At 36.7% G+C, this 19,358-nt stretch overlaps 1 protein-coding gene across 1 annotated transcript in view; it reads right to left on the reverse strand.

Annotated features, from left to right (window-relative positions):
• Window positions 1–16,160, reverse strand: part of LOC132117917 (CD9 antigen-like) — a 49,680-nt gene extending 33,520 nt beyond the window's left edge. The window contains exons 1-2 of the mRNA XM_059527280.1: window positions 15,983–16,160; window positions 918–1,017 (exon numbers count right to left, since the gene is read on the reverse strand). Coding sequence (XP_059383263.1) covers window positions 918–1,017; window positions 15,983–16,051 — 169 coding nt within the window. The 5' untranslated portion in view covers window positions 16,052–16,160. The remainder of the gene's footprint in view (window positions 1–917; window positions 1,018–15,982) is intronic.
• Between the last annotated feature and the right edge of the window lie 3,198 nt (window positions 16,161–19,358).

The following is a 19,358-nucleotide window of genomic DNA, read 5'->3' on the forward strand; positions in this document are numbered from 1 at the left end:
CCTTCCAGGTTGAACTGTTGCTACAGAAAAACTGAAGCCTTGTGAAACCTCCATGTAAGCACAACGTGAAACCAAGAACTCAGTGTGTCTCACGAGGGCTGGGCAGAAGGCCGTGGAAACTTTGCCACCCTGAGTGTCCTCAGATGTTTCCATACCAATAAACACCAGCTCTGTCTGACGCTGCTATATTTCTCTTTTTAAGAGCTAGAGTGGGGTCCAAAACTCAGAAAGCACTACATTAAATGTGTACTCTTTGTCGTCTTCTTTTTTTTAAAATATTTATTTCATATTTTTCATGCAGAATCCTTAAAAATGTCCTATTTATTTGTATATAATTTAAACATAATTGAATTAAATATATAATATAATATATGGTTTTATATTAATTATAAATATTATTAAATTCTACTATTTTATTCATTTTGTAAATGAAATAGTTTTTGTAATATTTGTAGCATAGCTTTTTTATTAAAATATATTTTAATATCAGTGTAAAATGAATAATAATAAATAGGTTACATAACAGAAAATATAATTGCTAATAGAGAAAATCACTATAATCAACAATGTTCCATGTTTTGCTGTCTGTCATCTCTTTATTTCTCTTTTAAGGGATACAGTGGGAAACCACTACATATTTGTTTTGACAAAAAAAAAAAAAAAATTATAAACACACACACACACACACACACACACACACACACACACACACACACACACACACACACACATATTCTGGACTATGTATCCCTGCCACTGCTGAATTGTTTTTATAAAAAAAAAAAAGATATAAGAGACAGAGGTATATCAGTATTTTTGGAGAACTGGATGCTCCCCTCTGAGAAGCTACCAAAATTAGTCATACTGTCTGTAAGGCCTTAAGAAATATTATGAAAATTGATCAATGAATTACTTACCGATGAAGAAGGTTTCAGGGCCGTCTTCTCCTAGAAGAGACACAGTATTTGGATCAAGTCTTAGCCAGAGGCCCACAGCCAGAACCAGCGAGCCTATCAACTGCAAAAACAACAGTGAAAGATCTTGAGAGGATCTCGTTTCAGGTCCAAAGAACACAAAAGAGGACATTTTTGAAGAATCATCATCAGATAAAATCGCTAATCAACACATTACATGACGATACGTGCTACATGACGTCAGCTGATGTTCAGTTCCTCGAGATGAATTCTTTTGAGCTAAATGATTAGGAAAACACTGTCAGACACTGTTAATCTAAGGCCTGACCATCTCAGCACTCTTTGGCTTCATTTTTCCTGCAGTTATGGAGAGGTGGCACAGATATTTCCACTCTGGAGGACCCTTCTGCTCTTAAACCTGAGAATGACAGCTGAAGGCCAAACCATGACATAATAAAAGCAGGCTGTAGAATTCACCATTAAACAAACTCTAATCACTGCTGACAATGAAGCAGACCCTTGTCTGTTGGAGTAGAGTTTGATTTGATTTCAAGTTCCTGTCTCAGTTTTACACTCTTGGATTCCTGCCACCACTGGATGCAGTTTCGGGAGCCCTATGATTGAATAATGATAGTACTACTACTATTAATAAAAATATTAATACAACATCATTGTTTAAGGAATATTTACCAGAAAAATGATCTACCAAGATTTATTCAGCAGAAAATAATTAAATACACAACACAGATCATCTAAGGTCATGAAAAATCATATTACATGTGTTTAAAAAGAAATCCACAAGGATGATGCAAGACGAGCAGCACTTTCCTCAGCCTCTCGGTCATATAACACCCCCTCCAGCAGTGTGTGTGTCCCCCGCTCCAGAGATCTCCAGCGCTCATCAGGAGTTATCTCTGGGACAAAAGACCAACTGTGTCTGTCTGTTACACACTGCATACAGGACAATGAGCATGTGTGTCTGCACGTGCGATTGAAAAATATATTCATTATAACATAATTAAATATCTGCATATATGTTTCTTTAGCAGCAAATCAGTATATTAGAAAGAATTCTGAAGGATCCTATGTCTGCAGTAATGATGGTGAAAATACAGCTTTGATCACATTTGACAATATATTCACATAGAAAACAGTTATTTATAACTGTAATAATATTCCACAATATTACTGTTTTTAATATATATATATATATATATATATATATATATATATATATATATATATGTATATATATATATATATATATATACTTATAATTTATATAATTATATATAAATATATATATTATAGGGAAGTAATTATGAATAGTTATAAATAATTCTTAAATATTTAGTTTTAAATTTAAATATCGTAACAATGCACAAATAATAGTAAGAATAATAAATAAAAGAATAAGAAAGACAATTAAAAACATTTCAATTGAGCAAATGCCAGAATGCTAATGGAAAACATATTGAAAACATATCGGCTTGTTCAAGTTTTTTGGGAGTTTTATGGTGTCCCACAGTTTTTTTTTTTATGTAATTTCCATAATTTCAGCATCAAATAGAGTTTTCATTTGTAGCAAAAAAGAAACGGTCCATAATTAAACCAGCAGACTTTGCAATGATGCTTCATGTTGACCATCTGAACACAATATAAACTCCTGTCTGCATTCACTAATGAAGAACTTCCAGCAAACACCAAAACAACTATTCTAACGCTGGAAAAGAGCTTAACCCGAGTCGTTATGGAACAAGAGAAACAGAAAGACAGGAAGAAAAAAAGAAAGAGAGAACTGGTCAACCCAGGAAAAGCTGATTAGATCTCCTGGTGGAAAACAGAAGCCAGTTGCTCAGGGAAGTTTCCATTTTAACAGTGCTCATGTAGTGCACTAAACCACACACTATACTGCTCAGAGTATACACATATATATAGGTTTAATACTAAGAACTGTGCATTGTGCACCAGTAGTACTCCAAATAAAGTTTCAATATAATTTTATATCAGTATAAGTTTTAAGCAATGTCAATAAACATGTTAATGGGTTTGAAGCATACTTAGTATGAAATAAATGTATTGTGAATGCATACAGCACCCTTGCTGTTATGAACATACACTATAATGTTTACAGTATTGAGAGCTTTTGGGAGGAAAGGGAGAGTGTTCTGTTATCTGATGATCACACACACACACACACACACACACACACACACACACACACACACACACACACACACACACACACACACACACACACACACACACACACACACACATCCCTACAGACAGGAAGTCATTCAAACGCCTAATGGTGTTTACCACAAAGCAACTCCTGTCCTGTTAGCATCAATTACAGGAGCATTATCATAACTCATCTGCTAATGTGCCGTTCTTCTTTGGATCAAGTCTGAATGGTCAATAGACCAGCTGGTGATTAAGATATATAAACCAGACGTGAGTGCAGTCCAGTCCAGCCAAAAACAGGTTCGCCATCCACATTACTCCTGTCACAGTAAGGGGTCACTTCATTTGTCTTTTTTACAACTCTGACCTCACTCTTCTATGCCTTCCTGTCTGCTGTTCCCCTGACAGTACAGATGTGCAATCTGACAGCATTATTAATAATAAATGAGGCTCTCTGATTCAACACACATCATGGGAATATGATTCACTCTCGACAGAATAGATCATCCAAGATGAGACATATCTGTTTGGATTCATGGGTAAAGTATACACAGAATGAAATCAACCAGTAAAATACATATATATATATATATATATATATATATATATATATATATGCTGTGTTAAATAAGGGGTTCAAAACAAGTTATAACATTTGTAATTTAACAGCATAGTGTAGTTAAGCATTCATGACTGTTGAAGCTGACAGCGTGTCATCACAGATTTTAAAGTGAAGTGACATTCAGCCAAGTATGGTGACCCATACTCAGAATTTGTGCTCTGCATTTAACCCATCCGAAATGCACACACACAGAGCAGTGAACACACACACACACACACACACACTGTGAGCACACACCCGGAGCAGTGGGCAGCCATTTATGCTGCGGCGCCCGGGGAGCAGTTGGGGGTTCGATGCCTTGCTCAAGGGCACCTAAGTCGTGGTATTGAAGGTGGAGAGAGAACTGTACATGCACTCCCCCCACCCACAATTCCTGCCGGCCCGGGACTCGAACTCACAACCTTTCGATTGGGAGTCCGACTCTCTAACCATTAGGCCACGACTTCAGATGTTGTCCATATTAACACATTCCTTTAATAATGATGATGATAATCACAAACAGCCACTGCATACTACACGCCGTCGGTCAGACAACACGAGTGATAATACCTGCGAGATTAACGTGGCTCTAAACAGGTCAGAGATCATTATCCTGTACGATTTCCTCTCTCTGTCCTATTCAGTCCTAACTGTGCCCATTTTCCATGGCTGAGCTGCCAGGCTATGAGGGAGAGAGGTTGACGCTGGAAAAAAAAAAAAAAAAACCCAGGTTCCTGTGACACTCTTTGGGTTTTTGTGTCAAACTGAACAAAGCAGAGCTCCCGTGCGGAGATTTCTCTGGTTAAACGCTCACATTTTTGATCAAATTCATCCTTTGAGTTATTGGTATGAACATTCCAGCTACATTTTGAGGAGAAGCAGAGATTGTTAATCCAAGATCTTCTTAAAACTAAATTTAAAAGGGCTTCAACTCTTCTGTTTGATAGAATAAAGGTGCTGGTCAAAAAACTGTTGTGTCACTTTAAACCAAGATGTTTATGTTGACCAAGAATTTATGCATTTCATGTGTAATTTTACTAATGACGCTCTTGCATTCACACTGGTTAACTAGGTCAGGATCATACCAACTGTCTCTCTTTAGCTCTCACACAGTCTCTTACCCTTTTCTATCCTATTTCCCCGTCGGCCTCTTAATCAGGCTTGACACTCTCGATTCTTCAATTCTATTTAACCACATTTTCCAGGATCACATTAAAGGACAAAGGCCTGGTCTCTCCACTGCTGGGATATTTTGAAAGGACATATAAAGTGTGGAGATGAAGCTCATCTGGATGGCCTAAAGCCTGACTTGCAGTGCCAACAAAGCCTTACAAGAGCACCAGAGATGGACAATTGCACTATGGCTATTTGTTTCACAAGGTCTCCTTCAAAACACCCCCAACACTGATGCACATTGCAGGTGTGGAAGTGGAAACAGTTACACTGAGTAATACAGGAGCTTCCTTTGCAAGGAAAGATATGTTTGGATAAGATTAGATAATGAATGCTAGGAATTAAATGGTGTTGGATTTACTTCAAAGTAATTTTCAATCAGCAATGCTAAATTACAGAATTAATTAGGCAAGTATCACATTGGATTGAATGTGCAAACACATAATAATAATTCCAACATTCCAATAATCTTTGTTTTATTCACTTATTCAAAAATTTATATTTTATTTTTTACAATGTGTACACTGCTTACTGTTTTTGAGAAAAGTATACAGTATGCATTGTGCAAGCTGCACTATAAATGCATGCTTATATGATGCATATTTAGTAAAGTGAGTGAATGCACTTTATTGTCTAAATGTCTTTATTTTTGGTGAGTATAAAATTAAATATTTTCCACTCACTGTACACTTCACAGGATTTTGTAGAATGTAATACAGCATGTATTAAAGGATATATTTCTGACATATTTTCATATGTCCTCATTTAGACAGCTAAGCACACGTGTGTGTGTGTGACAAACTGAAGGTCCAGCTAAATTAAAGGTCACTTGTTTGGCACTTTTGCAAAACCTGTTGCTAAAATGGCTTCAAATGTGGGGAAAAAGCATGGTAATGTAATATAAAATACTAATAAATCTTTTCAAGAGTTCTGTTATTGAGGAAACAGAAAATGTACCTAAAATTCAGACTTATTTCAGAGGAACTTTGGGCGTTTCTGTGCAATGCTTAAATGTGGTAACCACATTCACATGAATTATTGTGAACAGCTCCAAAATAAATAAATAAATAAATACTCTGAACTTAATAAATCAGGATGATACACCCAAAGAAAGACCTCTCAAAACATTTTTGACCAATGAATTTTCATGAGCTTGTCGGTTGTTCATGATAACTGGAAAAGGTTTTATATGTACGTATTATCATTTATTTAATAGAGCTGTGCTTATACAAATGTATGTTTATAATAGAAATACTCTCATGACTTTTTAAGATTGTATTACGTTCAGTGATTTTTCCTGCCTGGAAATGACTATTTTTAAAGTTCCTCTGTATGTCCAGGTTTATCAGGACTGCAGGAAGGCTTGTAGAAAAATACCACCCCAAAATTCAAATGCTCCCACAACTGATTCCACTTTTTTTATTAACATCCTCTTGTTTTTCTAATATTTTATTTTAAGAATAATTATTATGATCACTCAGATTAAGATTTTATTTGAATGCACGATTAAATTCAGCAGTTAATTCACTCGAGAAAACTCTGAAAATCATGAAGTTTATGGTAAATCAGATAAAAGTGTCAGCTCAATGAAACATAGCCAGCCCTTCATTAAATTGTGGTTCCTGCACCAGTTAGTACCCATGTAAGAGTTTCATACATGAATGAATGAATGTTTTAAAGACATAGTTCACCCAAAAATGAAACTTTTATGTTTATCTGGCTTATCGCAGACTTAGAAGTGCATTACAGCCACCTATCTCTAAAAGTGTAGCATTGACACTCCTAACTGAGATTGAACATAGAGTATCAGTGGTCTACTTGAGAGATAGGTAGCGGTAATGCACTTATAAGTCTGTGATCAGCCGTAAAGCAAGAAGAAGAAGACGCCTCACGCACCTGCTGCTTAGAACCCACTCAGGAGAGACATTGCGGGAATCAGAGGTAAAAAATTATATAAATACTGTTCAGTTTCTTGCACAGACCGATGGTTTTGTGTTTTTACACATCAGTGTATCATCACGAGCCACAGGGTTTAATTTGGTTTTGTTTGTGTATGTTTTTTTTGTTTGTGTGTTTTATTGTATGTTTTATACAATAACCATTATAACACTGTCAGGCCCCGTTTACACTAGTGTGTTTTTGTTTTAAAATGCATAACTTTTGCTATGGTTACGCCTATCGTTTACACTTATCCGGCGTTTTCCACATTCGAAAACAGAGACTTTTGAAAACGCTGCTGACCCCTTTTTAGTTTGAAAACTCTGGGGTTGCATTTCAGTGTAAACTAGGGCTGGGTAAAAAATAATTATTTTTCAATTAATCGTTTTTTAAAATGTGGTCAGTTCAAAATTGATTCTCAAAGGCCATGAATCGATTTTTTTCCATATTTATTTCCGCAGACATAGAACGTAAGATTAGCGTTAATCTAGTTACAAATCTTCTCCACTAGATGTCACCCTCTTATGTGCCTTGTGCGATGTTACCAACGAACCTGTCATTCATTCATTCAGTTTAAAGCAGTGGTTCTCAACCCGCGGCCCGTCACGAATTCAAATGTGGCCCACCATATGCTGAACACACACGCACGCACACACACACACACACACACACACACACAAAACTCACTTGAAGAAGTTCAAGCAAATGGAAACACCATATACTACGCAACAATCATCCTTAATTGAAGAAATGTGGCAAAACATCTCTGGAGAGAACCTCATATTATTAAATTCGAAAGTGCTTTCCATATTTGGATCAACATAGGCTACATTTGTGAATGCACATTTTCTGCACATTGTCGCGCGTCAAGTCATGCTCCCTCTGTTAAACTTTCTGCGTCCGCGAGTCCGCTATGGACCGCTAGGTAAGTGTGAGGTAAAAATCGCCATCGGAGAGCATGTGCCGAGGCTCTGAGCAGACGACCGCGCGGACAGGTGCGCATGGTCAGTAGTCTTTAATAAAAGCACAATTGCACATGTTCAGGCAGTGTGAAGAAGCCCATTGCCAATCGAACCTGTGCAATCCGTCAATAAAGAATATAAAGACAGCGATGTGCAATAATTCTGGGAAATTGTTTGTTCACATGTTTGTTGCAGAGCGGACCATCAGCGTGTGCTTTCTTTTTAAAGTAAATTAACAAAAACAATTTTTAAAGTTTGGGCTCATAAATATTAGATCACTCACACCCAAAGCAGTTATTGTAAATTAAATGATACTCTGCTTGACTGAAACCTGGCTAAAACCAAATGATTATTTTGGTCTAAATGAGTCTACTCCACCAAACTACTGTTATAAGCATGAGCCCCGTCAGACTGGTCGTGGCGGAGGTGTTGCAACAATATATAGTGATATTCTCAATGTTACCCAGAAAACAGGATACAGGTTTAACTCTTTTGAAATACTTCTGCTAAATGTTACACTGTCAGACATGCAAAAGAAATCTAATGTATCTCTTGCTCTGGCTACTGTGTATAGACCACCAGGGCCGTATACAGAATTCCTAAAAGAATTTGCAGATTTCCTCTCAGACCTTCTAGTTACAGTTGATAAGGCGCTAATCATGGGAGATTTTAATATTCACGTTGATAATGCAAATGATACATTAGGACTTGCGTTTACTGACCTAATAAACTCCTTTGGAGTCAAGCAAAATGTCACCGGGCCCACTCATCGTTTTAATCATACACTAGATCTAATTATATCCCATGGAATCGATCTTACTGCTATAGATATCGTACCTCAATGTGATGATATTACAGACCATTTCCTTGTATCGTGCATGCTGCGTATAACTGATATTAACTATATGTCTCAGCGTTACCGTCTGGGCAGAACTATTGTTCCAGCCACCAAAGACAGATTCGCAAATAACCTGCCTGATCTATCTCAACTGCTATTTGTACCCAAAAATACACATGAATTAGACGAAATTACTGACAACATGGGCACTATTTTCTCTAATACATTAGAAGCTGTTGCCCCCATCAAATTGAAAAAGGTTAGAGAAAAACGTACTGTGCCATGGTATAACAGTAATACTCACTCTCTCAAGAAAGTAACTCGTAGTCTTGAACGCAAATGGAGAAAAACTAACTTGGAAGTTTTTAAAATTGCATGGAAAAACAGTATGCCCAGCTATAGACAGGCTCTAAAAACTGCTAGGGCAGAGCATATCCACAAACTCATTGAAAATAACCAAAACAATCCAAGGTTTTTATTTAGCACAGTGGCTAAATTAACAAATTACCAGACGCCACCTGATTCAAATATTCCACCAACGTTAAATAGTAATGACTTTATGAATTTCTTCACTGATAAAATAGATAACATTAGAAATACAATAGCGAATGTAGATTCTACAGCGTCTAACACTTCAGTTTCATCCATCGCACCCAAAGATAAACTGCAGTGCTTTACAAATATAGGACAGGAAGAGCTAAATAAACTTATCACTGTATCTAAACCAACAACATGTTTATTAGATCCTGTACCCACTAAATTACTAAAAGAGCTGTTACCTGTAGCCGAAGAACCGCTTCTCAATATCATTAACTCGTCGTTATCTTTAGGTCACGTCCCAAAACCATTCAAGCTGGCGGTTATCAAGCCTCTTATTAAGAAACCAAAACTAGATCCTAGTGTACTGGCAAATTATAGGCCTATTTCAAATCTTCCATTTATGTCTAAAATTTTAGAAAAAGTTGTGTCTGCTCAATTGAACACCTTCCTGCATAAAAATGATCTGTATGAAGAATTTCATATTTTTTTAATATGTTTTAGGCCCCACCATAGCACAGAAACTGCACTTGTTAAAATTACAAATGACCTGCTTCTTGCGTCAGATCAAGGCTGCATCTCATTTCTAGTCTTACTTGATCTTAGTGCTGCGTTCGACACCATAGATCATGACATACTCATAGATCGATTACAAAACTATACAGGTATTCAAGGGCAAGCTCTAAGATGGTTTAGATCCTACCTGTCCGATCGCTACCATTTTGTTTACTTAAATGGGGTGTCATCTCATTTATCATCAGTAAAATATGGAGTGCCACAAGGATCCGTCCTAGGTCCCCTTCTATTTTCAATATACATGTTGCCCCTTGGTAATATTATTAGAAAATACGGAATTAGCTTCCACTGTTATGCTGATGATACTCAGCTATATATCTCAACGAGACCAGATGAAACTTCCCAATTATCTAAGCTAACAGAGTGTGTTAAAAATGTAAAGGATTGGATGACAAATAATTTTCTCCAATTAAATTAGGATAAGACAGAGATATTAATTATTGGACCAAAAAACACCACACAGAATCTTGTAGATTACAATCTGCAACTAGACGGATGTACTGTTACTTCCTCTACAGTCAGAAATCTGGGTGTTATATTGGACAGCAATTTGTCTTTTGAAAATCATATTTCCAATGTTACAAAAACTGCATTCTTCCATCTTAGAAACATTGCCAAGCTACGAAACATGTTATCTGTTTCTGATGCAGAAAAGCTAGTTCATGCTTTCATGACCTCTAGACTGGACTATTGTAATGCACTTCTAGGTGGTTGTCCTGCTTCGTCAATAAACAAGCTACAGGTAGTCCAAAATGCAGCAGCTAGAGTCCTTACCAGGTCAAGAAAATATGATCATATTACCCCAATTTTACAGTCTCTGCACTGGCTACCTATTAAGTTCCGTATCAGTTACAAATTATCATTACTTACCTATAAGGCCCTAAATGGTTTAGCTCCTGCGTACCTAACTAGCCTTCTACCACGCTACAATCCATCACGCACCCTAAGGTCACAAAACGCTGGACTTTTGGTAGTTCCTAGGATAGCAAAGTCCACTAAAGGAGGTAGAGCTTTTTCACATTTGGCTCCCAAACTCTGGAATAGCCTTCCTGATAATGTTCGGGGTTCAGACACACTCTCTCTGTTTAAATCTAGATTAAAAACGCATCTCTTTCGCCAAGCATTCGAATAATGTATCTCTTAAATTGTGAGGGTAGTTGCATCTGCATTTTTATTCTTTAGCTTGGGTTAAACTAATTTTACTTTGTTGGATCAGCAGCTATGCTAATGATGTCTCTATTTTGTTTCTATGTTTTGCCACGGGATTTACATCCCGTGGTAACTAGGATTTACACAAGCTCCAGTCTGGATCCAGAACACCTGAGAAGAGATGATGCTGACCCTCAGAGGACCCCAGATGATCCTAACCTTGAATCAACAAACAGAACTAACAATTATTGCTACATGTGTGACTGCATCATATAATTACTATTAATTAATAATATTGATAGTTCATCATCTAGCTGACTACGTCTTGTATTATTATTATTATTTTTATTTTTCTAAAATCCTGTCAAACGTGCACAAACTACTAGCTACTACTAAATATTGTAGAAACATCATTTTCTGTAAAGTTGCTTTGTAACGATTTGTATTGTAAAAAGCGCTATACAAATAAACTTGAATTGAATTGAAAATTTGAATTTCGGAAGTATAAATGGAAGAAGTCCACGTCCGCGCTGGCCGTGTTGCTGTTACTACATCGAGCCGAATTTCACAAAATTGTTCAGCTCCTGACAGAATCAGGTGTAGTAGAATTATTTATTTATTTCAATGAATCTAATCAATTAGATATGATAATATTTAGGCTATAATATTATAAATCATGTTGGTTTGTATTGGTGACGTAATGTGCGTGCGGCCCGCGAGACTTGTAATTGGACCATAATGCGGCCCGGTGGGAAAACAGGTTGAGAACCACTGGCTTAAAGGGTTTCAGGTGCTTTGTCGACGTTGATGCCACTTTCACATAAAAAGTCTAAAAGCATTTTAGATTTAAGCAAGATGACAACGATAGTGTTGTGGACAAGAACAAAGCATTTTTCATCTTGCATCAAACCTGTATTTATTTAACATAATTGTATGCATTTGAAAATTAGAGATGGGTTTAGAGCTGAAACAACGAATCGATTTAATCGATTAAAATCGATTATTAAAATAGTTGTCAACTAATTTAGTCATCGATTCGTTGCTAAATAACTTTTATTTGCCGTAAGCGGCTCATTTCGTGCATATTTCAAATCTGCGGTGACCAAAGTGTGGCAGTAATGAGCCACCGGAGGTTTTACTCAGCCAGTACAACAGGAGAAGTAGCGAATAGCCAATAGCTGGCCTCGTTTTGTCACGTGCTTCCCGAACAGCGTCTCTGCAGCATTCAGCAGGATGTGGGAGTACTTTACTTTGAGCCTTCAAAAAAGAAGAGTAACCTGTAAACTCTGCACTACGGAACTGTTTAAGGGGACGTTCACATATCGCGTCTTTTGCGCGCTCAAGTTCGTTATTTCCAACACCGCATCGAGTTAAAACATTTCAACTTTTCAGAATGCAGCAAGCGCACCGCGGGTCATGTGACAAGAACTAACCAATCAGCTTCATCCTTTCCCGTAACAACGTTAAAAGCTCAGTCAAGATGAAAGGAACAGCTGATCATAGTTGTATATGGATTTCCATTTTGAAATAAATTTAGTAGCAGAGCTACTGCAAGCGATTTTTTGAGCTGCAAATCCATTTATCCTTTGCTGAAATTTCCGCGTCTTCAAGGAGAGAGCACGTCATGGTTGCTTAGCAAAGGCAGACGCCTCAGGGGCGCTTCTGCACGAGCGCTTTGGAAAGGAGGAGAAAGTGGCGCGCCTAGCGTTTTCCACGCGTTTTTAGGCGCGATATGTGAACGGCCCCTAAGACTTTCATTTGTGCAGATTCTCCAGTACAATGTTGTTTGCAAATGTTTAGTCGTAAAAGCTGATAACATTGCTTTTTAACAGTTAACATTTAAAGCTTTACAAACATGTTCTGTGATCAGTTTGTCGTTTACCAGTTCATAATTCAGTCGTGCAGCCTAATTATGACTGAATGAGAGAGATAAATGTTTAAAGATATTTGAAATACACTTTTTTTCTAAGTATTCACTGCTCTTTTTCACATAGCAGGTTTTTTGTGTGTGTCAAATTTTTTTTTCTGGACAACCTTCTGATGGATTTTACTTTAAATTGTGAGTTCCATTCAGGTTTCATGCCATTGGCACTTTTTTCGAAGGATTGTTTACAATTTCACAGCAAAAGCTATAAAGCTGTTTTCCAGTAAATAATAAAATACAATGCACTGCAATTTTATTCTGTTTTATCCTTATTCTTCGTGAAAATATGTTCTGAAAGATTCCTTAATAAGCTTTGTCCGGGATGTTAAACTACTTTAGGAGCTCTAAGGACTGCCATGGTGAAAACATTTGATATCTCCTTGTGAAATTTGCTAGAGTATGGGTCAGTGTTTTGATTGCAGAAGAGTTCGACAAAGGATTACTAACACAATAAAACAACTCCAGGTATATTTTTAATGAGGATATGACAATGCAAAATGGTTAAAATCTCTTAAAAATCTATGCTGAAGGATAAAGACCATTTATTAATAATTTACTTGGGGAAAAAATGGAAAAAAACTAAAATATAAGCACATAAACCGATTAATCGTAAAAATAATCGACAGATTAATCGATTATCAAAATAATCGTTAGTTGCAGCCCTAGATGGGTTCTTTTTTAATGTACCCAAGTGTACCTAAAATAAAAGAGTTTAATATACAGGTTTGTGCCTCTTAATTTCTTTTTATTAATTACCCAATTGTAAACTTATGTTCACTGTTCTTTTTATACATATAGTATTTGTATTAAATCTATATTCATTGACTTAATTGAGTATAGAAAATAGAGCTTAAGATCTTTGCCCGAACCCGACGGGACCCGATCAGACTTCATTTCGATTCGGGCTTCATTCATATCATTTTACACGGGCTCCGGCTTGTGTGGTAAATGAGCGGTCATGTAATTTGTTTCGATTAGCGCGAGAAAGATGCGAAAATGAATGCTGAGTAGTTGAAACGGAGGCTTGCCTCTAACGATTACGTTTTGGTAACACCAGAAACTAAAGCAAAGTCTGAGGCTTGGAAAAGTTTTGACCTTGTTTATAATGGGAATCCTCGAATAATGAGCCAGGGTTATATTGCTGGACGCACCATCAGTGAGCGCAGGAACGCGCTGAAAACATCTACAGTTGATTCAATCATTTTCCTCCACAAAAACACGTAGGCCTTACCTCATCTTGGTGAGTAAATGTTTTTCAAATAATAACTAAATATTAATTGAGTAAATGCATAATGTAGACAGAGTAGGCTATATAAGCTACTGTTGGCATTATTATTTTATTATGTCAGCTGCAATGGCGAAGCAGATCCGGCAGAGCCTTTATCTTATTTAATTTTGTTATTGCCAAATACCCATCTTAATTTAGAATTTATCTTAATTAACTTTTTTAAGAAAGACTTGTTTTTATTGGTGTGTTGGCCTATTTATATGCTAAATGAGCCTATACCTAGGGCAATTTATAGAGTGCTGAGATATTACGATGTTATAGAAGACTTATTTTATTTCTTTGTTCAAACTTCCAAGTGGCCTATTACGTTAGTCATGTATAAATTATGTTAAAACATGTATAAATTACTCATTCCTGACAAAAGGCAAAAGAGCTGCGTGCGTGCATGCGTGCGTGCGTACATTTGAATAATGTCGGGTTGTAAATAGGTTAGGGTTTTTAAAAAGCTGTCAATCAAAATGTACTTGTCGGGCTCGGGCCGAAATCTCTCGGGCTCGGGTCCTGTCGGGCTTAACTTTTAAGGCCCGATTACAGCTCTAATAGAAAATCGAATCGAGAATCAAAATTGAAAATCGAATCGAGAATCGAAATCGAATCGATTTGAGAGCTTGTTCATCTGGAACATCTGAATCAATACCCAGCCCTAGTGTAAACGGAACAAAACGGAGACTTTTTAAAACGATGGCGTGGCTGCCCATGTGATCTCTGTGTATCCACGACGACTGTGTATCCGTATCATGTCTCTGTCGAGTATGTCGCTGTATTTTTGTTTTGGCATGACTCCCTATCGACATTGTGCCAGTGTCTAGCAACCAACTTCTTGTTTACACTTTTATGCCCAGTGTGCATGAATGGTCACGCGACATGCGTTTTCGGTTAAATAGTGTAGACGGAGATAGTTTCTGAAACACAGCTGAAAAGCCGATGTAAACGCGGATCGTTTTAATTCCAAAACGCTGTTTTAAAACGAAAATGCACTAGTGTAAACAGCTTGTGCTAAAAATCTCAGTTTGTGTTCTACTAAAGAAACAAAGTCATCTACATCCTGGATGCCCAGGGGGTAAGCAGATAAACATCTAACTTTTAATTTTTTTTGGGTGAACTATCCCTTTAAGAAATATTTTAATGAACTAATCATTGTTATGAATTTCCCAAGTTCACTAAAGTCTCTCCTGGTTCTCCCTGTCCTGACTGACTGTTTCGACAAAATATAATTTCAAGTTAAGTCTGTATAGGAGAATTGTATTGGTAGTTTTTAATGAACTAATCCACAATTCACTGAACGAGTGGGTTCATCTGAGTGAAATACTTCATTTGTGATTTGTGAATGAAATTAGAATATTTAACTTGTCAATGAATGTTTAAAAGTGAATTTGATAATTCATTAATCACAGATGAACTGAATGACTCTGATATCTGATGGACTGAATGAACAGGGCATTATAATAAAGGACAATAAGAATGAATGAGTGAATCATTCAATGCTTCATTTATAATAAACAAAGCTCACAGCTCCACCTGCTGGCGGACAGGGTTACTGAACTAATCAATCAAAGCATTTGAACCAAACTTGAAAAGATTCAAAAGATTCAGTCGGTGGAGTGAATCAAAAACTCCCAGTGCCACAGAGCACCGGTATCCGGCGGCTGCCCTCCAAACGTACACACGCTGAAGGAAAAAGGGGCGGATTTTCCCCAGTGGAAAATCTGATGTGAGTCGTACAGCAATGACTTCAAGCCTGTCTCCGAAGCTTTAAATTCCCCCCATAAAGTGCGTAACACACCAACACACACAACGAATAAATGACTCGCAAATTGCACGCAAAACCACATTGCACAATATTCTAAAATACCACACATGATAGCATGCAAATACAACACAAATGCATTGCTTACCCAAAATATAAAATTGAACACGAAGAGGAGATATTTCACACATTTCATCCCTCCTTCAACCTTCCCCATGGTGAAAGTATAACTTAAAGTGCTCTTCTTTGAAAACAGTCCGGTTTACGGTGTAAAACGCGTTGATGCTGCTGCAGTGCACGAGCTCTAGTCAAAATCTGCACTAGCAGCAGCGGGAGATCGCTCAGTCCCGCCCCACTGAATAATGTGTGAGGGGTAACCCGACGGGGGCTCGGGACGGGCAACGGTCCAGCCGCGCTCCGCACAGTGGCTTCTTTCATGGGACCGCGCGATCCCAACCAAAACAGAGAAATCTTTAAAAGGCTTTTTTTGTTTAATGGAGAACTCCAGAGCACAAGCAAATAAACATTTGGAAACATTCCACAATAAACAGTTTCACTCTTAAAATAATCGCTAAATTAAAGTAAATTGTGAAAAATCGTATAAGGACACATTTTTTTATTATTATTCTCCAGAAAATATGATTCAGAAATATTTGTCATAGTATTACTTTTTTAATTATTCTTATTTAATTAATTAATTTATTTACATTTCAAAACAGTGGCTATATGTTGCTACAGTGCAAAATCAGAAAGGTCTATCTGTGCAATTTAGTATTATTTTCTCACAAATTTCTGCAGCTTTAAAGGTGTAATTTGCAAGATTATTGTAGCAGGGTAAGGTACAGTATTGCCCAGGTATGACTGGCTGATGTGTCATGCCAGCCTGTGACCATATCAGTGTCCCTACTCCTCTGTGATTGGATTAGAAACTTTTCAGGCTGGGGTTGTAGTCTTTAAGTGTGTCCACCTGGAGTGCGGTGTTTAGCCAATTGTATTGCTTTCACAACTGTGTGGCGTGGGTATGGTGTGAGGTGAAAATCCAAAAGGCCCCCACTGGTCATTTAGCTCCTTCTGATCATTCTGTAACTGGTAGATTTGTGTATCTGGTTTGATTTACTGTAGATTGTATCCAAAAACCAATGTGTTGAATTGTTTCATTTTTATGTATAAATACATTGCTTAATTTTTGTACTTCGTCTGTCTCCATGCTCACTCTGCCTTTGGCCATGAACCTGTGTGCCGTATATTCTGGGTTGTGTCGTCAATTATATGACTTGTATCTGGCATTTTTGGTAATTTCCCCTACCTGACCACCTATTGCCAAATTTTTTTTAAAATTGATATTCCTACAAATTCTATGATTGTTCAAAGGTTTACATTTGGTTTTGGTGGGTTTCCCTTTGACCTTATTTATTGTCTTATCCCATTGCCTCAACAACTATATATAATAAACTGAAACCTGATATTTGCATGTAAGTGTAATTCAGCATTTTCTCTCTCTCAAAAAATAAACAAATAAACAATTTATTAATTATATATCATGTTTTCACCAGCAGGCAATGAATATTGGGATAGTCTGGGCTGTGAAAGATGCATGTGTTGTTTTGTGGCCCAGGAAACGAAGGACACATTTTGAGGCTAGTATTTGAGGAACCTTCCTGTCTGGACAGCCTTTGTTGTGCCGCTGTGACGCATTCGGACTTGAAAAGCAGCATTTGAAGGATGCAGCCTCTGGATTGGGACACAGCTTTAGTCTGCATATCACAAAAGGGCCCAATGAATTGTGCTTAATTTGCACCACTTGGTTCCTCATACAATATAACCTGGATTTTTGCTGTTTTAAATGAAACTGAGCCTCAAATGCTAATGATAATAAAAACTTATTGAACCCCAAATATTCATTTTAATCAGCACACATTGCATTGCATAATTATAAAGTATGCATATTCTACAATTTAGTTTTTTTATTCATTAACCTCCCTAGCAATCTGTAAATAAAACAGCATGCACATCCGTTTTATTGTATGTGCACGAGAAGAGTATAGAGCTATTGTGCAAAGCATTTCTTAAATTCCAGTCATATCCTGTCAGCTGTAGCAGTTGTCATGTTTTTAGGAAGTGTTGCATCTCAGTGTGTACATTTACAATAATTTAGCCTGTGTTAAAATCTTAGGAAAAAACAGTATAATGCACAAAATTAGATTTGATCATGATTTCTCCAGCAGTTGTTCAGGAAATCTGACCTGCTTGAGATGATCAATAGTATAAACGGTCATGTTTAAAATTACAACATGGGTAGCACTTTTTGTCAAGCAGAAGAAAAGCCTTTCGGGGTGTGCAGTATTACCACTGTGCTGCCATCATTACAAAACATGTCATTGCAAAACAATTTCCAGAATTGCTTTGGCCTTAGTTAGTTTTGATTTGAAATATAAAATAAATGCATAAGACACACAAACCTTGAACTGGCAGTTAAATCTTCTGTGAATCTCGCTGGTAAGATACAGGATGTCAGAAACAGGCTCAGTTATTCATCATATAATCATGTTATTATTATTATTACATTTTTTATTTAACATGGACATCACAGTTACATTGGACAAACCATATGCACTTGCTGAAGTGTTTTAGCACGAATCCACAGGAGATTTTTCAGAGAAAGAAAAAAAACAACAACATTCCGAATAATAATAAATAACAATAACAATGTTACAATAAAAGTAATAATGATACTAATTAAGAGAAGAAGAAAAAAAACATTTATACAGAAGCTACAAAGCAAAGACAACAATCAGACAATATCGTAATAGTAATATGATGTAAAGAACTATTCATGTGAGCACTGTTGTTTGTTTTTAACCATTGTTTGAGTCCTCTGATAAAAGCATTACCATTGGTCTCTAGTTTTAAATTAGTGGTTAAGGCATTGCAAAGTTTTGGCCCCTTTCCAGAGAAAGCAGATTGGCCAAAAGAGGTCTTATACTTTGGAACAAGACAGTCACCACTAATAGTGGCTCGTGTGTTTGCCCTATGACAGCTCTGACGCCTACTGACAAATTCAGAAAACAGTGGTGAAATATGATTCATTAGACATTTAAAAAACAATTTGAGATAATTAAAATCACTGAAACTATCAAAACTAAGAAGGTTATGCTTTCTTAGAACATTACAATGATGCCTTCTCATGTGTTTCTGGTCCATAACTTTTATTGCCCGTTTATATATTGAAATGATAGGCTTTAATTTATTTGGAGAGACTTGGGACCATGATGTGACACAATATGATAAATGTGAAAAAAATCATTGCATGCATGTAAAGTTTTGCAGTTTGACATGACAAATCTCTTCTATTAACACAAAATCAATTAAGGTTTGGTTTAACCTTCTTACAGATGTACTCAATGTGACTGTCAAATTTTAAATTCTTATCTAGAATAATCCCTAGATACTTGACTTCATTCTTAATTACTTCATTTTTAATCTGCACCTCAAATACATCCCTTGTAGGCCTATTTCTTATGGAG

This window comes from Carassius carassius, chromosome 37 (genome assembly GCF_963082965.1).
Source record: "Carassius carassius chromosome 37, fCarCar2.1, whole genome shotgun sequence".
Classification (NCBI taxonomy): Eukaryota; Metazoa; Chordata; class Actinopteri; order Cypriniformes; family Cyprinidae; genus Carassius; species Carassius carassius.